This window comes from Acipenser ruthenus, chromosome 16, assembly GCF_902713425.1.
Source record: "Acipenser ruthenus chromosome 16, fAciRut3.2 maternal haplotype, whole genome shotgun sequence".
In the NCBI taxonomy this organism is placed as follows: domain Eukaryota; kingdom Metazoa; phylum Chordata; class Actinopteri; order Acipenseriformes; family Acipenseridae; genus Acipenser; species Acipenser ruthenus.
In genome coordinates this window covers 3,912,886-3,936,398 of record NC_081204.1, presented here as the reverse complement: position 1 = coordinate 3,936,398, position 23,513 = coordinate 3,912,886, and the positions used below count along the sequence as shown (strand labels likewise).

The 23,513-nt window shown below is 40.0% G+C and overlaps 1 protein-coding gene across 1 annotated transcript; it reads left to right on the top strand.

The window, feature by feature from the left end:
- Positions 1-874: 874 nt before the first annotated feature.
- LOC131697867 (uncharacterized) lies at positions 875-22,047 on the top strand. The gene is made up of 17 exons (XM_058989601.1): positions 875-1,120; positions 1,459-1,808; positions 2,169-2,374; positions 4,206-4,209; positions 4,550-4,681; positions 5,321-5,405; positions 6,516-6,676; positions 7,987-8,109; positions 8,799-8,983; positions 16,936-17,840; positions 18,376-18,570; positions 18,899-19,205; positions 19,935-20,099; positions 20,463-20,756; positions 21,234-21,290; positions 21,609-21,762; positions 21,935-22,047. The coding sequence occupies exons 2-17, from the start codon at positions 1,499-1,501 to the stop codon at positions 21,991-21,993; spliced, it is 3,342 nt and encodes a 1,113-aa protein (XP_058845584.1). The 5' UTR covers positions 875-1,120; positions 1,459-1,498; the 3' UTR covers positions 21,994-22,047.
- Positions 22,048-23,513: the final 1,466 nt, after the last annotated feature.

The window sequence follows — 23,513 nt, the reverse complement described above, 5'->3', positions numbered from 1 at the left end:
ATAGCCAGTTGGTCATTTATTGTACTCTGATAGTCCACTAAAGACAGATGGGCCTATTGCGTTTAGAGACCCAGCACATATGGCCTTTTAAAATAGTTATTTATGATCATGTCGGTCTTTCTAAAAATGTTTCTCATCACCACCCATTAATTCCGTTTGACCTTTAAGTATAAAACTTATCAACAATGCAAACCACATGTTTATTTTATATTTCAACAATGCGTTCATTAAATCACACACCATGAACATAATAGGCAAAAGTACATTGGAGAGTGAAGTAAATATACATTAGTAACAGCCTCTGCCTAATTAGCTTATTCAGTAAATAACAGGCATCCTGCTACAATAAATAAGATGCCATAATGTCAAACACAATGTTTTAATAAAGGCTGCAATGCTGTGAAGTATAGTAGTGCTTGTCAGAAATTATTTCATAAAGATTTCAAGAACTATTCCATACATTTATATTAGTCCTAAATTAAACGACTATAAAATATACAGATTTTGACATCATTAGAGTAGCCTTGTCATAGTGTGTTAATTTAAATATAATGGAAACGTTTTATTAAAATAAAGTTAACCACTATATCAAGTTATAAAACTTAGGAACGTAGGCAATGCACATACACACGGGGAATACGCGCAGTGAAAAAAAGTCACTGTCACTCATATTAAATTAAGATAATTTCTGTCTCGGATTTAATAATTGCAAAAAGAGGGAGAGAGGCGCGTTGCAAAGTCTGTTCAATCAGTCACCTTTCGTGGAATCCCATTGTCACCCATGTTGCCTTAGCAACGTTTATAGCAACAGCTAGACGATTTACACGAATTATTCCGCCAGACAGGAAGTAAAGACTTTTTATTATAAAACAAATCCAAGCACAGTGTAAAATGTATAATAATTAAAATCCTAATCGGTCTTTAATCTACATAAGCAAAACGTTTCCAGAAAAACTCTGAAGGCGCAAATGGTTTGTTTGGTGGAACTAGATGGTGCTGCTGAAATTGGCTGAGCTTCTCTACGTTGTCTGAGAAGTTATGCGGCTAGTTGCTATCGGAAAGTTTGATTCGTGGTAAAAAGTTTTGCAACAATTCACCTCACCTGTGTGAAGAGGGAAAGGTAGGCACTGCACGCAGCCTTGACTGGACGAGTTCATAACAAATAACATTCAATCTTAGTCAAGAAAGAAAAGATAGTAAACAGAAGGTAAAAAAAACGTTTATAGATTCGCAGTTCATGTAGATTACAATAGTAGGTTTTATTTGTATATTTGTGTTCAATTCCTGTCAAAAATGTGGTTTGAACTGAGTGATTTTTATAATTAAAGATACTTGGAGTGGCAGTTGTACAGACGTAGTTTTAAACAAATTCTTTAAGCATTTAATATATAAATATATGTTTTACGTTCCAGATTATCCTGGGCTTCTTTCTATCTGTCGTTCTGTTTTTTACACCAGAAGCTGCTGCTGCTGCTGTCCAAGGAACTCTGTATTACAAATGGAGTCCAGTGATGCAGAAAAACCGCTGCTGTCTGAGGGCTTTAACGCCGTAGCTTCTCCGGAATTCCAGTCTCCCATATACGACAGTGGGGTAGCTACAGATGATGGGGAGCGAGAGACTGAGAGGGAGGTTTCATTATCAGGCAGCGCAAGGGGAGCTGGTGGAAGTCCAGCACCTCCACAGTCCGAGTCCACGTCACAAATCCATGCACAAGTGACAGAGAGTTCCATGCAAATAACGAATGAACCATCCGGCCCATGTCATGTTGTTACTTGTACAGTGTCTTTTGCAATAGCAATTCCTAAAGGTATGAGGCACTATATCATTATATAGAGAGATATTTTAATAGTTTTTTTTAATTGATTGTTAATCATTATACTGTGTGGGTTTTAAATTTAAAAAAAAAAAAAAAACAACACAAAAAGTTTGCACTGCTGATTCTAAAAGGAATATATAAGTGAAAGAACTGTGCAGACATGCAATAGTCATGCTGAGTTGCAACGCTCCCTTTAACCCATGGTGGTAACTCTAACATCTAGTTTCCTGTTTTCTGGTGTCTCGACCTGCTAGATGTCTCCTGCCAGAGGAAAAAACATATGTTTTACTAGACAACTATTTCATGACTAAAGCCGCGCATGAAAATAACATAAATGTCATGTCTCATCAGGGCAAGAAGAGCAGAGCAGTGAAAGCAATGCATTAAAGAAAGGAAAAATAAAGGAAAATAAATCCAGTAACACAGCCGAAGCTCCCAAAGCTCAGAGTTACTACCACATGGAATACATACTTCTCCCAGGTGACCCCGAGCCAATGAAAGTGGACATAGTGATGTTTGGCATGGCTGCAAAGATTTTCATGGAGAATGAAACTATGGTAAAAAAAAAAAAAAAAAAAATCTGCAAGGTTTTTAGTTGTTTCTTGGACGAAAACAAAAACCAGAGAAAAGTTTGAGCAAAATAACACCTAAACAGTTGTCATTGTTACATTTTTTGTGCTTGGGTTTAGACAGCAGTGTTTGGATTCATGTTTTTTATGCTAGTTTTGTTGTAACATTTGCTTCGTTTTTCTGCATGTCAAATTGTTTTAATGTGTCTTTTTGGACAGAGAGCAGACCCAGAGGTTGGCACAGGGATGGAACCTACAAAAAGAAATGACACAGTGCTTAGCCACCCCACTCTCTCTCTCTCTCTATATATTTTTTAATCCAGCCTCACAAGACAGAATTTTTCATATGCAGTACATTATGTGTTGCCGTACATGGGGGAAAAAAAAATGTTTTGTACAAAAAACACAGCTACATTTATTTTGCACTTTTAAATTCCCATTGCAAGTGACTAGAATAACTTAGTATAATAAATGCAGGTGTTGCCATAAGGAGATTATTATCTGTGATTGCTCCAATACCCAGGTTGTTTGGAAAGCCTTTAGTTATAAGAGAGAAAAGGCACAGATCAAATAGATGTTTAACCTCTTGGTTGTCAGGTATACATTGGTGCATGTCTTTAAATAATTACTTGAGCTTACTGAAGCAAAAGTCTTGTTTTGAAGTTTCTTATGGGCAGGATCAGAGAAACTCCAATCTTAATGTTTACAATGGATTAACACTCTTCCTGCAGCTGTGTGTTATGAAGATTTCTGTTTACATTTATTGTAGACTTAAACCTTTTCTATTAATGTTCCTCAATTCCAAAGTCTAAATAGTATTTACAGTATATTTCAATTATACCCATTATACAGCATTTTTATATAAATAATATAGAAGAATGTATGCTAATGCTAAATTATCCAGTTTTTGTCAGACATAGGCTAAGTCCTTGTTTTTAAAGTATAGGACAACTTGGCTACCGTATTATTTTAGGAAGTAGTTGTTTTGTATATGGTTTAAAATGGACTATTTGAAATTAATTGGGGAAACACAATGTAAATTCAAATCTATATCAATATCAATTGAAAGTGCATTTCAAATACAAATACTCAATGAACTGCAGTGAGCCTTAGTGGCACTTAATTAGCTGTGTGGTGAGACGTGTGCATTGTAGGATAGTGTTGCATCTTCTCCCCTTTCACAGTTGACAACAACACTGCAACTGAAAAGTCATGCTAGCTCTTTATCTCTATATAAATGTTTTAAAACATTGAAGACAGGCCCTGTTTTGAGTTACTGCCTTGGAAGATTGTATTTCTACTAATTCAGTTCCTTTTGAAATGAAGCTGTTTGCAGATTTATTCATTAAATGGTCATTTTGGTGTTCTAGAAAAAACAAAGTGCTTGTAGCCATGGCATCACATTTTGCACATTTGTTTATGTAAACATTACACTTTTTTTAAATGGTAGGCTTTTTATTTTATGTCCTTATAAGAAATGTATTGGAAATGCAGTCTTCTAGTCCAAGTGTGGCCCAAAGGTGTGTTCGTTTGGCCAAGGAAGGCCTTACAAAATGTAACCTACTAGATCAGTGAACTGAAATGAATGATTTGTTGCTCTTCGGACATTTCACATGTGCATTCTTAATTATATTTTTTTATAATCATACATATTAATTATGGTTTAGTTTTACAAAGATGTATTGCTGCTGTTGGTCTCTGTGCCCATTCTCAGTAGTTGCCCTGATATAGTATCCAAGTGCCATTGAGCATTGTACAATTAGCTTTCTACACTTAAATATCTATTTTCTCTGAGAGTGTTGTGTGTGATTTCTGAAAGCCAAGTACTGCAGGCACAAGGCTACATCACAATCTAATCTGTTAATCATTATCAGGATCTGCTGGGGGCTTGCGATTCAAAACTGTATTAGATTATCATATTGAGCACATCATATGATTGGTAAGCTTTTAAACTATGCACATTAAATGTAATAACAAATCTAATAAAAAGCGAAACCTTTGTTTAAGAAGCTAGAAATGACTGTTTATCAGTGCATTCGTTTTGTACTGTCTTGTTTAAAACTTGTTCACGTCACATTATTATTTTATGCTTATTGTATAAGGTGCATTACTATTTTAATTTAAGTTGTTAATAACAGTGTTTTTTTGTCCTTTTGGTTTTAGGTGGTGTAAAACAACTGATAATGAAACACAGAAAGCTGTTTCGTAAGAGTCAGCCAAAACCAAGCTTCACAGGCAATAAAGATAACAGCCTTAGAGATGACAGGAAAGTGTCAGAGTTGAGCTTTGAGACAGGTAAGAATGTGTTTGGGATATTGTGCGTATTATTTGACACCTTTCATTTGTCATCATTGTCTACAGCCACTCTTTCCCCTTTCGGACATAAGTTGGTTTCAACTGTTCATAGAATGATCAATGGTCGTATGGGACTTTAATGGGGAAAACCCCCTGATGTCAATCTTTGGTCTCATCGAGATCCTGGATATAGCAAGAAAGCTGTTTTAATGGAGCTTGTTTTAAAAACAAAATTGTGTCACCTACATGGTATATGTACTTGATAATGACCAGACCAAACAGCCATACTATTAAGGTACACTATCATGGGTCTTGAGTTTCAGTTACTGGAGAATATTTCTGGTACATTACAAGTGCTGTGTTTCACTCCTTAACCTTCTGGATGAGGATGAAGTAAATTCCTTTCAAAATGTACCAGTATGTGGTTTTGAGACCAGCTTTTTTTTTTCTTTCCAATTTGAACTACTTACCTATTGATCTTCACTAACTTTTCCCCTGATCTGAGTCTTGTTCGCCAGCATCTCTATTATGTTGTCAGTAATACTTGCTGTTATTCCCAACCAGTGTAAGTCCTGCTTTGTTACGTTTACTGCATAAACAGTGTAGCTGTCAGTTCTCTTTTCTGTACATTTTTTACAGGAGAAGTTGGCATTGCCTCTTCCCTTACTGGTATGCAGACTGCTTTATCTGTCGCTTCAGACGCAGACGACAGTTCACCACAGAGGTAAGGAATTTTCATTGTTTACAACCAGAGAAGTCTTTCATTGTTTACAACTGCTACACTTGAACTAGGCTCAATTCACTGGTCATAATTACAGCCATCTGTTTGTACTGAATTTGTCATGATTACACTCCCATTTCAGAGCAACTCAACTTTGACCTCTAACTTAATAACTCTACCAGATGTTTAGGTTCTCAGTATGCAGTTTGCATCCCATGTTATGGACTGTGTTTTTTTGTTTTTTTTTTAGCTTTAAGGTTCTTCAAGATATTGGGTTCAAATTGAATGCACAGTTATCAATGTTTCTTGTATGTGAAATAGTAAATTACCTGTATCTGTTTAAATACTGTAAAAAGTGACTAAGGCGTCTAGCACTCGAACTGGTTTAAGAAAGTGTTAATTGTGCTCATTCCCCCTATACTTTTGAGTTAGATTAAAATGTACTGTTGTACTATTTGTATTTTTCTTTATTTAACTGAGAGCACATATTGCTGGCTTGAGAGCAAGATCGTTCCATAATTGAGGGGCCCTGTAACTGACAGATTGCATGTAAGTAGTGTGCAAAGACGGGTTATAGTGTCTCTGAATGAAACAACAAACAGCTCTGGTGAAACTCTTGTTTTCCCCACATAATTTAAAACAGCTGATGTTGACTCCTACAAGCTAAGGAAAAATTACTTTACATCCTGTCAACACTAAGTTTGGATTCTTAAATCACACTGACTTGCACATGGTTTAATTTTGTAATACTTGTTTGCATGACATTGGTGATACTAGCAAGAGTATAGCTAGTAAAAATGCAATGTTACTCCTGCACTTTATATGGTGGTACAGTTGCAAATGCATCATTAAAATAAAAAAGTTCTTGAAGGAATTGCATACCAGGACCATTATTTTCTGCTGTCTGTGTTAAATCTGAACACTGCCATTGCTACAGTGCTGATAATTGTGTTCCTGAGCATGTTCAAAAGTAGAATTTTGCAGTACTTTTGTTATGTGAACATTTGGCTGTCCACTGTGGTCTTATGTGAGACTACCAATTTTATCTGTGACCTGAAAGATGATAAAATATTGATCTGCTTTTTTTTTTTCTCCTCCATTTTCATCACACAGTTTTTTGGGTGAGCAAGAAGCAGCTGTGCTTGATACCAGGACTGCTAAACTCAAAGCAACCCAAAAACAGACTGTATCTACTACAAGTACTGCAGCACAGAAAAAGGCCCTTATTGATCCATCGCCTAACTCAATAAAGAAAAACAGCAAGACAGTGCTCAGTAAGTGTTTTTTAAACATGGGGATTTGTATGCTTACATCTGGTAGCAAAGCAAGTACATGTTATTTTAAGTTATGTTGTATAATAAGTGGCTTAAATGTTAGGCATGGAATATACTGTATTGTTTTCTGGGTAAGAGAGCTATTTCCTCCTGTGATTGTCACATTTATATCCTTTGTGGGTGGTGAATAAATGATATCCACCCCCTAACCTTGAGATATTATGCTGAGAATAAGTTTTAATTCCAAACCCGTAAAAGAGATTTAGTATTCAACAATCGTGTGGTCTTTTATGCTATGAGTAAGAGGAATGTTTTTGCAGGGTTGCAGGGGGATTGGAGATTGCTAGATTAGGCAAGATTATTAAAGTTTGGTTCCTGGAGTGAGCACAACTCCCCTCTGGTGTTTTCTATTACAGAAGAAATAAAAATGCCTTTTTAGGGATTTAGTAAACTGGATTACGTGAACCCCTGATTTAAATTTGTTAGATGTAGTATTTTTTCTAATTGTAATGGTGGATATGCCCTGGCAGGGTGATACACTATAAAGCATTAGTCTTGTAACTAAGTTTTGATATGCCACCTTGTGGGATCGATTGACATAGACACATAATAAGACAGTAGCTGTGTTTTTGAAGTTTTGCACCATGCTCCACTCATAGCAATATGGAGTTAAAATCTTGCGATGTCTAAAATTCTACACTTCACCCCCCTTTTTTTATTACCTTAATTGAATTGCCCTATTCAAATATTGCCTCACTGCTGCGACCCTGCCGAACCTAATTAGCGGATCTCCCTCCTTAACCCCTTGGGACCGCCAAGGCCAATGCCGAGCTCTCTGTGGTTCCCTACCCAGTATCAGCACCTTGGTGGGAATGAGATTCGAAGCACTCTCTAATGGCTCGCTCTACTGTCCAAGTGGCCGCGGTTTTACAAGGTGAGCCACGAGGGACTCCCCAACATGGAATGCTTTTTATACCAATTTATTTTTCATTCCACTTAGAAAAAAAGTGCAGCAAACTTTGCAACTGGTACAGAAGCTTAGTAAATCTATCCTCTTAACAGTACTGCTGTATATATAACTGTTCAAGAAAGGTAGGTGTTCGTTTTCATGACAAGAATAGCCTTTCTGAGACCTCCTTAAAAATCCTAAAACAAGCAACATTTTTCAAATAAATAATTCTTGAGGTTGTTCATGGTCAGAAATGTGGTTAGGCAAGGTTTAAAAAAAAACAAAGAAACAACAAAACAGGATAGTTGTGGATTTGTTGTGTTGCTTAACAGTTTCAGGTAGAGTTCCAGTTAATGAAAAGGTACCATCTTCAGGCAGAAACAAGTATGTGCGCAGAGGAGCACAAGCAGCACTGTCAATGACAGGACTGATGAAGAAGAATGCAGTGCATCAGTACACCTGGACCCAGTTCATCTGCTTGCAGGTACCTGCCTGTATATACACTACTGATTGTCCTAACAATTCTACTGGTGTTGAAGCTAAAGTCTGTTTGGGTGTGGTCTAGTGGTTAACAGGAAAAGCATTTAATTGTTCACACAGGAGCATCCTTATTTTATGCCACTAGTATTTAAAAAACTCGGGGCACTCCATCGAGAGTCCAGAGTTATTTTTTCTAGATCTGTATTTTTGAAATTGTATTTATTATTTTAAAACATTATAGCAAAAAGTAGTGGTCTGGTTTGAAACTCTCGATTTCTATCGTAACAAATGTCCCAGCAGAACAGCACATCCTGCAGCAAATTAACAACACATGTTACACTTCCTGAATCCTCCTGCCTTTTGTAAGAATGTTTAACGATGCTCATGTAGAGGCTGGTCCTTGCTGCAAGACTTTGATGTTTGCTTTGGGGGGGTAGTGCTGGAAAATGTTCTAATTGTCTACAGACTGGCACCAGATTTAGCCAGTCTACTTCACTGCTTTCTTTTGATGTGTTTTCACTCACTGCCACAGTGGGTGACCTTGATGAGAAGCTTTTCTTGTGAAAAGCAGCCCCAAAGTCATAAATCGGAGCCAGCCAGACAAATAAAAAAAAATATATATATTTATATATATAGTAAAGTTATATTAAATATAGTAAAGTTACATTAAAATGATGAACCTTTGTTTTTCAGGAAATAAATCAGTGACAGATTGCCTGTATAGTTTATCTCCTGCAATCCTGGATGGCTTCTGTACTGTTTCTATTGAACAGCCACTCATTTCGGATGAACTAAAACAAGAATTGAACCCTCTTGTTATCAAAATAGGGTCTTGCACATGTTTGCCAACACGCCCGGTTCCTATTCATGAACTGAAGGTACTTTTTCTAGAAAAGCATTTCAAGGTTAAACATTAACATTTCTATTATTTTTTAATATTCGATCCATATTAAAAAATGTGTATTTTTTAAAATGTATGTATATATATATATATATATATATATATATATATATTGTAGAAAGGGCGGCGTCGCCTTTAAGAAATGGCGACGCCAGTTGAGAAACTGTACAACCCAGGAACCCTAGCATTAATAGGGAAGGCGGGGTTTCTGGGTATAAAGGGAAGTGGAGCAGGACAACGGGGGTGATCGTGGGGAGCACCGCCGGTGTTTACTGCTGACAGGACGCAGAGAACTGAAAGTGCAATACGTGTTTTCCGGAAGGTAAAGTGAACGTTTGATTTCGTTTGAGCAACAGCCGTATTTTGTTTTACCGTGAGCGTTTATCCTCTTGGTGAGGTAGTCTTTTGTTTTGTTAGGGTTTCTTTTATTTTTACGAAGTATTGGACAAGAGACGCTGTTAAACGGTAACAACTTTAAAATAATCCCGCAGTTTCCGTGACGGTTGGGAACTGTCACAACTGCCGCGGGTGGATATGGATGTATGTTTATTTCGGGACTCAGAGGGAAGCGCGCATGAAGGCGCAGCACAATTAGCGAACTGTAACAGTAAGAACGGAGGCAACAGTCTGGAGTTTTGGATGTGGCTTTTATTGTACAGACAGGAATAACAGTTTCCACAGGTGGTGTAAACAAACAAGAATATTGTGTTTGAACTCTGAGACACCCCGTGTTTCTGTGAAGCACTGGGACATTGGTTGCAGGGGTTCACCCCCACAACCAGGATATAATTCTATTCATTCTTGTGGATCCTTCCCAGTCTTGCAGCGATACTCCAGCAGTGGGTGTCCACGTTGTTCTTATAAATCACCCGTGTTCAGAGATACTCCAACAGGGGGAGGGGAGTCTCTCTGTTCTTGTCTGTGTTACTGCCAGTTCCAGCAGAGGGAGTCTGCGTGATCCTGACCTTGTGTTCTTACCTATGTTACAACAAGATTCCAGCAGAGAGCGTGCTTTTCTTCTGACCTGTGTTGCAGTGAGATCCCAGCAGAGGGAGGCTGCGTGACTCTTACCTGTGTGGCCGAGAGATTCCAGCAGAGGGCGCCGGTTCCCTACTTACCTGAGTGGTGGGAGTACTCCAGAGGAAAGGACGTGCAAAGGCCGCGGCCTGCTGGACTCGGCAATCTGAAACAGTTAGTGAGGGGCGAAGAAGTGAGCCAGTTAGTGACCCGTACAGGGCTATACGCAACATAAAGGAAGTGATAACTTATGTGTAAATATTGTAAATAAAAAGTCCTTACCTGAACGTTCCTTGTGTCTGTGCCAGTCGGTGGAAGCGAAAGTAGAGTTTTACACGGGGTACTCTACGGGTTTGTTACACTTGGTGTCAGAAGTGGGATTCTGACGACCGGAAAAACACTCCAGTCGGACCCACGAACAGCAACAAAATGGAAAACGCCGACGCACTGATGCGAGCACTACTGCATGCCACGGCAGTACAACAGGACAACAATACGAAGATGCAGGAACTACAACAGGCGGCTATTCAAGCCCAGCAGGAAACCAACCGGCTGCACGCACAACAGCTGGAGGTGACCCGGCAGGAAATGGCCATGTTAAAAGGCCGCTTGGACCAGACCTCGACAACGCCTTTTGTGTCTTCCATTCGACCCTCCCATGTCTTGCAGAAGATGACGCGGGAGGATGATGTGGAGGCTTTTTTGTTGGCGTTCGAACGTACGGCCACCCGGGAGGGATGGCCAACGGAGAAATGGGCTGGGATTCTGGCCCCGTTTCTAGTAGGTGAAGCCCAGAAGGCATACCATGATCTGGGCCCGCAGGAAGCTGAGAGTTACCCCCACTTAAAGGCCGAAATCCTGGCACGGGAAGGGGTGACCTCAGCTGTACGGGCACAGAAGTATCATGCCTGGGGTTATGCACCCGGGGTACCACCCCGGTCACAGATGTACGACCTTATCCATTTAGCCACTAGATGGCTCAGACCGGAGGTCAATAACGCCGAGAAGGTTATAGAGATTCTCGTGATGGATCGGTATCTACGGTCCTTACCGGCCCCACTAAGGAAGTGGGTCGGTCAAGGAGACCCCAATACCATCAATGAATTCGTTGACCTCGTAGAGCGGCAGTTAGCCGCGGAGGAGCTCTCTCGACAGCCCCAGATCCCGGCAATAAGAAGCCCGAAACCACCAGCATGGACATTGAGATCGGGTAAGCGACCGGCGATGCCGGAAAGGGGTGAAGAGCGGCCAGAGGTCGTGAAGGGACTGGGGACCATTGGGGGGTTGAAGCCCGAGGTGCCGGGGTTTGGCAATCTTAAATGTTTTAAGTGCAATCAGGTGGGCCACATTGCCAAATATTGTAAAACTGAAGAACAGATGGAGTGCAATGTGGTAAAGCATAGTGCAATAGAAAGCCACTTTTGTGGAAATATAATTGTTCCACGTCACCCTGTGGGGACGTATCCTTACCTAGTGTGGGTCACCATTAATGGGAAAAAGGCGGAGGCTCTCGCCGATTCAGGTAGCGCAATTACTTTAGTCACGCTTGATTTGTTATCAGACCAGGTGCTGGATTATGACTTTAAAACAGGGGTTACTTGTATTCATGGGGATGTTAAACACTACCCAACTGCTGTAGTCTCTATTGAAGTTGGTTCCCAGGCTGTAGACTTAAGGGTTGGAGTAGTTCCCCACCTTCCCCACCAAGTAATCCTTGGCAGAAACATACCAGGGTTTGACACCCTGGTGAAATTCAATAGGCAATTGGCTAAGCCGAAGGTAACTATTGAGGACGAAAGTATGCCTCCTGAGAGCCCCCATGACATTTTCCCGTTTACGGACCCAGACTTATTTGTTGAGAATTATTGTGTGAAAGAAAGAAAGTCCCGCAGACAGCGGCGACAAGAACGAGATTCGAAAACACAAAGCCTAATGGGGTTATTGGCAAAACGTAATAGCAAGGGGGTATACACTCAGTGCAGCGAGACAGACATTTTAGCAGAGACAGGGGAAGTGGTAATGGGAAGTTCCAGGGAGGGGCCCTGGGAAGAATGTCTTCAACTTCCCAGTGAAGACTTTGCTAGAGAACAGGAACGGGACCCCACCCTGGTGAATATTCGGGAGAAGGTGGTATCCGTAAACGGCACTAGGGTGGAAAACGCTGTGGTTAACCCACTTGAGCACTTTATCATAAAGAATGATCTACTGTATCGCTGCACCCAACTTAATCAAGAGCCCATAGAGCAGTTGCTGGTTCCACCTGCTTTTCAACCTCAGGTGTTGTATTTGGCGCATTCACACTTGTTCGGGGGACACCTGGGGTCCGAAAAGACATTGCAACGGATATTAAAGAGGTTCTATTGGTTGGGTATTAGGAAGGCAGTGGACCGATATTGTAGGTCGTGTCCAGAGTGTCAGTTGGCCAGCCCTAATCCAGGTTTACGAGCACCTTTGCAGCCTCTACCTATTATCGAGGTGCCGTTTGAAAGGATAGCAATGGATTTAGTGGGGCCGTTAAACAAGTCAGCTCGAGGACACGAATACATCTTGGTCATTTTAGACTACGCAACTAGGTATCCTGAAGCCATTCCTTTACGGAATACGGCGTCTAAGACAATTACAAAGGAATTAATACACTTGTTCTCTCGAGTAGGTATCCCAAAGGAAGTTTTGACGGACCAAGGCACCCCATTTGTGAGTCGATTGATGAAGGATTTCTGTACTACCTTGAAGGTTACCCCCATTCGAACGTCTGTGTACCATCCTCAAACGGATGGGCTAGTGGAGAGGTTTAATAAGACCCTGAAATCAATGTTAAAGAAAGTAGCTTCCAAAGATGGGAGGGACTGGGACCTCCTGTTACCTTATTTAATGTTTGCGATTAGAGAAGTACCACAGTCCTCAACGGGGTTCTCACCCTTTGAATTACTGTATGGGAGACAGCCAAGGGGAATATTGGATATGGCAAAGGAAACATGGGAAGCCCAAAAGTCCACAGGACGTAATGTGGTCGATTATATTTTACAGGTCCGTGATCGAATTACAAAAATCACCCCCATAGTAAAAGCCCATATGGAGGAAGCACAGACACGCCAAGCGGGACAGTATAACAGGAGGGCGGTGCACCGTAAGTTTAGCCCCGGGGATAGGGTTATGGTGTTGGTGCCAACCCCCGAAAGTAAATTGTTTACCAAATGGCAGGGCCCATATGAGATAATAGCTCCAGTAGGAGAAGTTAATTATAAAGTAAGACAACCAGATAAGCGAAAGAAGGAACAAGTGTACCATATTAATCTCCTCAAACCGTGGATAGAACGGGAGGAGCTGGTAGCACTAGTGGCTTTTGGGAAAGACAGCGGGAATAGACTGGAAGGGAGGTCAGTTAATATAGGACCCTTACTTACACCCCAACAAATCCAGGAAGTGCAGCAATGCGTAGAGGCTAACCAAGATGTGTTCTCCCCGGTACCAGGAAGGACGACAGTTCTCCAACATGAGGTCCACACACCTCCTGGGGTGTGTGTCCGGGTTAGGTCCTATAGGATCCCGGAGGCCCAACGGGACGAAGTCGTCAGAGAGGTCGAAGCGATGAGACGGATGGACGTGATCGAGGAATCCTCGAGTCCGTGGAACAGCCCAATTGTGATGGTCGCCAAACCCAACGGAACTTGGCGTTTCTGTAATGATTTCCGTCAGCTCAACCAGGTATCGAAATTTGATTCTTATCCTATGCCTAGGGTGGATGAGCTAATTGAAAGACTGGGCACGGCGAAATACTTAACCACTTTAGACCTCACAAAGGGGTATTGGCAAATCCCCCTTAGCCCTAAGTCGAGGGAAAAGACAGCTTTTGCCACACCCCTGGGCTTGTTTCAATACAAAGTAATGCCGTTTGGATTGCATGGCGCACCCGCCACCTTCCAACGGCTAATGGATATTATATTAAGACCTCATGCGCAGTATGCCTCGGCTTACATTGATGACATAGTGATATTCACAGAGTCATGGGAAACACATCTAGAGAAAGTTAATGCGGTGTTACAATCCCTACGAGAAGCATCGCTGACTGCAAACCCAGAGAAATGTTTTGTGGGTTTGCAGGAAGCTCAATACTTAGGGTTTGTAGTAGGGGGCGGTAAAGTCAAGCCCCAGATGAGTAAAGTAGAGGCCATCACTAAGTGGCCTATACCAAAGGATAAGAAACAGGTTAGGGCCTTCTTAGGTTTAGCCGGCTACTATCGGCGATTTGTGCCGGAGTTCTCGTCTATTGCTTCACCCCTTACTGATCTAATAAAAAAATCGGCCCCGATTCGTGTTAAGTGGAACCCCGAGACAGATAAAGCTTTTAGGGCTATTAAGGAAATACTGTGTAACAGTCCAGTGTTAAAAGTACCCGATTTTTCCCAGCCCTTTGTATTACAAACGGATGCATCTGAGGTAGGCTTAGGGGCAGTGTTGTCACAGGTCGTTGGTGGGGAGGAACATCCCATAGGATACCTTAGCCGAAAGCTTCTGCCCCGAGAAAGAAAGTATGCCGTGGTGGAGAAAGAATGTTTGGCAGTGAAGTGGGCAGTAGAGGCTTTAAAATATTATCTATTAGGCAGGGAGTTCACTCTAGTTACAGATCACGCACCCCTAAAATTTATGAAAGAAAACAAAGAGAAGAATGCTCGGGTAACTCGCTGGTTTTTAGCTCTACAGCCGTACAAGTTCAAAATTGAACACAGACGGGGGTCTCAGAACGCGAATGCAGATGGGCTATCAAGAGTACATGGGGTTAGTTAGGTCGCTCAACCCTATAGGTTAGAGCTGGGGGAGAGGATATGTAGAAAGGGCGGCGTCGCCTTTAAGAAATGGCGACGCCAGTTGAGAAACTGTACAACCCAGGAACCCTAGCATTAATAGGGAAGGCGGGGTTTCTGGGTATAAAGGGAAGTGGAGCAGGACAACGGGGGTGATCGTGGGGAGCACCGCCGGTGTTTACTGCTGACAGGACGCAGAGAACTGAAAGTGCAATACGTGTTTTCCGGAAGGTAAAGTGAACGTTTGATTTCGTTTGAGCAACAGCCGTATTTTGTTTTACCGTGAGCGTTTATCCTCTTGGTGAGGTAGTCTTTTGTTTTGTTAGGGTTTCTTTTATTTTTACGAAGTATTGGACAAGAGACGCTGTTAAACGGTAACAACTTTAAAATAATCCCGCAGTTTCCGTGACGGTTGGGAACTGTCACAACTGCCGCGGGTGGATATGGATGTATGTTTATTTCGGGACTCAGAGGGAAGCGCGCATGAAGGCGCAGCACAATTAGCGAACTGTAACAGTAAGAACGGAGGCAACAGTCTGGAGTTTTGGATGTGGCTTTTATTGTACAGACAGGAATAACAGTTTCCACAGGTGGTGTAAACAAACAAGAATATTGTGTTTGAACTCTGAGACACCCCGTGTTTCTGTGAAGCACTGGGACATTGGTTGCAGGGGTTCACCCCCACAACCAGGATATAATTCTATTCATTCTTGTGGATCCTTCCCAGTCTTGCAGCGATACTCCAGCAGTGGGTGTCCACGTTGTTCTTATAAATCACCCGTGTTCAGAGATACTCCAACAGGGGGAGGGGAGTCTCTCTGTTCTTGTCTGTGTTACTGCCAGTTCCAGCAGAGGGAGTCTGCGTGATCCTGACCTTGTGTTCTTACCTATGTTACAACAAGATTCCAGCAGAGAGCGTGCTTTTCTTCTGACCTGTGTTGCAGTGAGATCCCAGCAGAGGGAGGCTGCGTGACTCTTACCTGTGTGGCCGAGAGATTCCAGCAGAGGGCGCCGGTTCCCTACTTACCTGAGTGGTGGGAGTACTCCAGAGGAAAGGACGTGCAAAGGCCGCGGCCTGCTGGACTCGGCAATCTGAAACAGTTAGTGAGGGGCGAAGAAGTGAGCCAGTTAGTGACCCGTACAGGGCTATACGCAACATAAAGGAAGTGATAACTTATGTGTAAATATTGTAAATAAAAAGTCCTTACCTGAACGTTCCTTGTGTCTGTGCCAGTCGGTGGAAGCGAAAGTAGAGTTTTACACGGGGTACTCTACGGGTTTGTTACAATATATATATATATATATATATATATATATAATATATATATATATTTTTTTACTAAACTTTTGTAATACTAAATAATACTTTATGACATGACATCAACTTTTGTATCTTCTGCTGTTGTATTTTATTACTCTTATTCTCCCATGTGGTTTGAAAACAAACCTGACTGCAAGCCACTCCTTCAGTTCTATTTAATGTAATAAAATATGACCATCTTTGTAAATCACTTGTATCACAGAGTAAAGGTTGGTTGACTTCAGACAGTCCATGTAAATTAATATCTGCATGGCGGATTTCTTTGAAATTATAACTTCCCCCTGTTTACCTAGAAATCTAAGTAATCACTGTCAGATTTATTGTGGTAAATCAATGATGCAGATGCTTTATTAGAACATTCCTCAACTGAAATGGAATAAGCCTGCCTTAGGAAAATATATTTATCCTAAATGCAAAATCACTTTGGGCTGTTATTTTTGGTACGCCTACCGAACATCTATAAAACATTCCATATGACTTTGTTTCCTCTTTGAAGTTACAAATCAAAGCCAAGTTTTACTGTGTATTATTAAAATATTATACTACACAAATTCAAAACATTCAAATAGTACACTCATCTAATTGTTTATTCAAATATGTGATTCATAAATACATGTTGAGAAACTGCATGTTTGGAAGTGCATATTGAGGGACCTGCATGTACATCAGTAAAGTCAAACGCTGGTGTTTTAAATAGTGTATATCTATAGAAAAGCTTTACATATTGTGAAACTTAGTTTGTATATTTAGCACTGATTTTGTTTTCATGTGTATTGTTTTTCTTTCTAGGTAAAATGTGCTCCAGTGTATTGCAGATATCAATTTTATAATCTGACTGACCACCGGACTGCAAGCCGTGAACATGGGACACACGTGTACCTCAAAGACGTCAACGTTATTTTTACAGGCCTGCTGGGAAAGGGAGAATTCCGAGAGTACGTCCGCGGAACTCCCATTGAGATCGAGATCCACGACAGGGACAGGAAAATGGAAGAAACAATGAAAAAGTCAGCTTTGTTCGGTACTGAGCCCGAAGATGCAAAAATAAGCAATGTGGGCCTTGTGAGTAGCCAGCGCACTACCCACAATCCATTTACAGACAAGGATAAATTGTACAATCCGTATGGTGTTGCAAAGTTAGACCTTTCTGATCTGTTATATGGGGAAAAGCGTTTGAAACTGACTCTGCCCATTCACGCTTCACCACTTCCAGATCCTACAGGCATCCGTGGTATTGGAGGGTCTGGGAGGATTGTGGGATATCCCGGTTCTGTAGATGGTCCACAGGACCCTGCTTTGCCAGCGGGACACTATTTGGACTCATCCTCTCAGCTCAAAGTAACTGTTGAAATAGTTTGTCCACTACCTCTGGAGTCGGAGGTGATTAAAGGTCAGACGTCAGATTGTCCATTTGGCCGTATCATTTGTATCTTTGATAGTCTAAACAGCTCTGCCCTCAAAAAGCTAAATTCAGAGATATGCAGGATCAATTCTGCAGCGCTTCAGCTGGACTCCTACCCTGAGCACTTGCTTGAGGCTGCTTTTAATTCCTATAAGATGAAACCCCAGCAAAGGGAAAGCACTGAACTAGATATCGTCACAGGTTTTCACGTTCAGGATGATGAAATTCACCTTTTTGTGCTCGAGGGGCTGAAGGATAAAGCAATTCAAAGACTGTGGGAGAATATACCAAGGTAGGATTTTTAATTAATTTGCATGCAAGGTAGAGTTGCGCAGTATAATGTAAGTCTTTAACATCGTGCTAAGTCCAGTAATAAACATTGAATAAAAATACAAACCTGGACACTTTGATTTTAAGAGAGACCCATCTTACAGCTGGCGTATTGTTTGAATTTAAGAACACATGCTATTGTATGTTATACAATGATTAGTTGGTGCTCTCCAATTTTTTGGGAAATATTGTTCATAGTAGAAAGGCAATGTAAAACAATACTAATAGTGTTTTGCATACCTCACAATTTTACCAGAAGCGAAACTTTGTAATCAGGACAATGACCTTGAAGGGAAAGTAAAATCTGGTGACCGATTCCTAAAGGTTCCTAATCAATTAATCAGCACTTTATTGTTTAACTGGATGATAAGGTAACACACAAAGTCATGCATGTTTTGTTTTTTTTTCAACATGAGATACAGTAGATTCTGAAATGGATGTGTTACAGGTCTCTGGCATGCTTATATTTCTGTGCTTGTGTGCTTTATAAACTACAGGTGTGACAGTACCGGGGAAAGAATGTTGAAAGTGCTCTATAACTCTGATCTGTGCTTCCATCAGCGCCTGTACGCTAGCCTGGATCTCAACCTCTGCCGTGTCCATCTCCACAAACCTCTCTCTGATATAATGAAGCAGCCTCTGCTCTATGTCAGGGATATGGTACCTCAGGCGTGTTTCCAAGCTTTGTCAAGGTACGTACATTTTTCACTGTGATTTTAAAATCAGAAGCGTGAAGGTACCACATGTGCGCCTGTGTACAGTTTGTTTGAACAAAAGTTGCTTTTTGTAAGTAAATTAAGAAAAAGCAGGTTCTCCTTATTTATTATTTTTTTAAAGGTACTTGGGCCAGATTATACACGTTTCAAAATTTCTAAAATCCATACATTGTGGCCCAAACTCGAAAAATATGAAAGTAATGCTTTTATGGGCAATGCAACCACACCTTACACAGCATACGCTATATTGTTCTTTGCATTTTTTTTCTATTCATGTCAATATTATTTACATTATTTCTTTTAGATTGGATTTGATTTGCAAATTAAAAAAGCTTAAAGATGTGACGCATTACAATCTGTTCCCATCATCTGAGATGATTCTGAGTATGAGCCAAGAGTTTGGTATTCCACTAAGAAAAGCAAGTTTGGATACTATGAATGACTTAAAGCTAACATCAAACCAGTCCGCTGTAGAACCATCATCTCCGGACTTCAAGTCAACCACTCAACTCAACCCATTAGATAATTATAATGAAAAGTATGTGGAATGGAAACAGAAAATTAATATAATGCTTGAGGCAGGGATCGGCAAAGACTTAATTCAGATAGGTGTTAACAATTAAACTTCTTAGGAGTAGTTAAAGGAAAAAAAAACATTCGTTTTAGTGCATCATTCATTTTTAAAGGCAATGTAAGTTAAGGCAGACGTGTTCTGGATATTCTGTTTTAATGTCTCAGACGTGAGGTTAGACTTCATGTCTCATTGCTGGAATGCAAAGGGGTCATATGTCTAATACTTACCTGACCTTCAAGCAATAATACTGTGGTTCTGATATTTGTATATTGATCTGTAATTGTGCATGTCATGCTACAGTCAGGGACCCACATGATATATTGGTTCAATTGTAAAAGACACTGTTCAAACAACCCTGTGCATTCTACTCACCATGCCAGTGCATAATCAGTAATCTTAGACTATGAATAATGACAGCATTAGTAAACTATATTAAAGTATGAACATTTAATGGTTTGCCAAGAGTGGAGAGAGAAGGTTACTGGAGTTACTGACAATGACATACAGCTGTGTCTACTCCTGTCCTATCATGTTCATAACATTTCCTTATTTGCTGTCTTAACTTCTTAAATATCACGTCATCGTTTGCAGTGCTGTATTTTTAACAACCAAACGAGCAAGATGGGCTGAATGGCCTCCTCTCGTTTGTAAACTTTCTTATGTTCTTATAATCAACTTTCTCATATATAAATTCTTCATAATGAACCTTCCTCCTGTGTTACAGCTTTCTGTTTTTAATGAAACAAAGCATTGCTTTCTGTTGCAGGATAATATTCATTGTGTGCATCAAGCTAGCAGGAAGTTACAAGGAACAAAGCCTGATACATTTGTGGCTGTTCTTGCTCTGGGCAAGGAGGTCCACAACTACAGCTGCCAGACAATGAACTCCACCGAGCAGGCAAAAGAGCTGCTATGGAGAGAGATGGCAAAGGTTGGTATCGACGAGGGGAACTGCATCGAAATATGGCAGTGTTTCTTGTGTTTTGTACACTTGTACTGCTGCACATTGGGACTGCAGTTCAGTACTAGGCTTAAAACTCATGCAGTGGTTGAGTAAGGCATTCATTTATAGTACACTATAATAATATTTGATGGGCTCCTTCTAATTTAGTCTGCCATAGTTTAGTCTGCATGGTTACATTTACTTTAATACCCGTTTGCACTTAAAAAACAAACAAAAAAAAGAGCTTTAATTATCCCAGTTTTAAACATTTTTTTTTTATTTTAGAATAGGGGACACTGCAATCATTACACTGTTTTCCCTTCATGTTTATGTTTGTGATTTACCCATTAGGAGCCATCAAGGAGGGTTACATACTGCCAGGAGTACCAGTCAGCCACAGTGAGTCCTGTAGATCTCGAGGATGAATTGAAAGAGGCTGCTGCCAGATCAAAGGCTGCCTGGCGTACTTGGAACGGCTTCACATACCCAGGATTCAAGAGCAGCATTGAGTCTAACGAGCATGAGAAACGACCTTCTGAAGCACGTGCAGAGGAGCTGGAAAAGGTACTGTCAGCCCGTCCTATACGGTTACCCAGACCGATCTATATTCGGTTTCACAAACGTCTTTGCAAAACAGGAATGTTAATTTATGGGAATTCCTGAGTATTTATGCAAAGGGATAGAGTTTTACAACAGTTTTGTTCCCAGGGTACAAGTGTATGAAAGGGTTAGAGCATTGGTGGGGATCAAGTAACACATAATGTGACATAACTAATTCAGAATGATTGATAATTCCAAAATGTTATACTGAAGCTCTTTAATTGTTTATTTAATCTAGTCATCCTATAATTAATTACCCTTTTAAAATCTGTTTAAACAATTATGTTGATTGCTTGAAGATTGTTGGATAATATAACTCTAATATTGAGGTGGGGGACATTTTTAGAATATGAATTAATTAAAAGCTGTGACTCATATAAATTCATGTCCAACTTTGAAAACTGATTTATGGATGTAAAGCATTATAAGTTATGTTATCAGAAAACCACCCAAGTTTGAAACTGAAGTAATGCAGAACACTGTTCAAAACACTTTTTCATTACAGAGAAAAAAACATAAAAAATATCGCCAGAGCACCCAGATGCAGACAGGGAGTATTGTCTGAGTGCGCACTGTTTAGTAAGCCTATTATTATTATTATTATTATTATTATTATTATTATTATTATTATTATTATTATTTATTTATTTATTTATTTATTTATTTATTTTTATTATTATTAATAATAAAAATGTGGAAAACATCCATGCAGTTTTATTATTTATTTGGTTTATTTATACTGTAGTGCATTTCCTTCAACATTGAGCCACATGATCTCTGCTCAGCTCAAACCCATTCATTACCTGTTACCTGTATAAAGTCTGAACTGCTGGATCTATCTGTTTATAAAGCGTGCTGTTTTATATTGGTAATGTCTTAAACATGACCTCTTCTCAGCCTTGGGAGGAAAACATCCTGCATGCCAACACTTGTGCACCCACCTTGCTCCGGGACAGATGGGAGTGGAGCAAACGACATGTTGATGTAGAGCTGTACAAGAAGCCCCCTCTCTTCTTTGGTACCAGACATCCAATTACAATACACTTGGCAGGTAGGGATGCACAAGGACTCAACATTATCGATAAGGCTTTCTTGTTCCCCATGTATTGCATTTTAATTACATTATGTAGAATTATTTTATTTATATGTTTGCATGGAGGGTTATTGCAGCAGTGTCACCAATACATTTATGTATTGTCTTTTTTTTATGCATGACTTTCAAGAGATACTTTGCAAGATGAGCAGCTTGCATATGCCGGGAAGCAATACATCAATTGGCTGAACAAAGTCATAACTGAAGATAGTATGAAATTCTACAGGCGTTCCAGAGTCTGAGCTACACACAAATGGAGCAAAACTGGACAGGCTGCAAGGACTGCTGAAGGATAAGCCAAGGAAGCATTCGCTCAGGAATCCGGGAATGGTCCTGATGGTAACTGTTTGTGTGCATCTGGATGAAATACATTATACAAAAAAAAAAAAAAAAAGGATTAATAGGTACCATGGCAAGATGTAGTAGGTATGATTACAGAAATGTATTGGTTTTATTAAGTACAGTTTACATAGTAATTGAATATCTTTTTTTTTCCATGCTGTTGTCAAACCTTTAACCATGTTTATTAGTTGTAGATTAATAAAATTCAATCAAGCTATTGTGTCAGAGCAAAAGAGTTATGGCAAGGAATTCCCAGGTTGGAGTCCTTGGGCAGTTTCTATGACCTTGTGCTTTTGCAAGACATCACAGCAAATTATAATACCTGTACTGTGTGTTGTAATTCATTTGACTAAGCCCAGGCCAGGAGTAATGTCTTGTTATAAATAAAAGTAAACATCCAAACTAACTAAATAAATCCAAACGGCACTAAAATTTAAAATCCCATAGCATTCAAGGATAAGCATATAGCTAAAAACATTATGGGTGGTCTGAACTAACTCAGTTTAATCCCCATTGTGTAGATTTCCATTGTTAGAGCCCTTTGTGCATTTAAATGACAGGCCTTCGGGCCCAAACGTTGAACGTCAATCAAACTTGATGTAATGTAAAAGAAAATCTGTTTGATTAACATATAAAGATAACCATGGCTGAGCGCAGAAAGAGCAAAGCAAATATGTGACCAAAACCATGAGAAAGTCCTGTAATTATTCAGGCTGTGTGAGGTGTTTAGAAGAGTCAGCAGAATCTTGTCGTCCTATGAACAAGCCTTAACAACGAGGCTGGTATTTGCTGAGCAGGACTGAATGTTTTTTTGAAGCTCAGTACACATTTTCTCAATTAAAAAAAAAAAAAAAAAAAATGCTGTGCACAGGGATTTTTGCCATAAGCCAAAACTTCATTGTCACTTTACAAGCTATTCCGTTTGTTTATTATAACACTTGTGCAGATAGGAAAAATACAGAGCTAAGCCAACATACTACCTTATTGCATCCTACCATCATACTAGTGTGTGCAGCCAACACAGTGGTTAGTAATTCCTTGACTATGGGCAAAACTGTTCATGAACATCATCCTGCTACATTTTTTTTTAACAGAATTCAAATGGCATTAATAAAGCCAAGTTCAAATTATCACCATTGCAGCCAGTCTGTGAAACGTCCCTCCCAAACTCTTACACGGTGGTCCCTGAAGTCCTGTGTCAGGCTATATTGGTAAAGCAGTGTGGAGTGTTTTTTTTTTTTTTTTTTTGTCAATGTAAACTTCTTACCCTTTTCAAGTTTAACCATTTTAATCCTTTAAAAACAAACAAACAAAAAAAAAACACACATACACATTACTGGCAATGCAAGTTAATTGGAAAGGAGTAT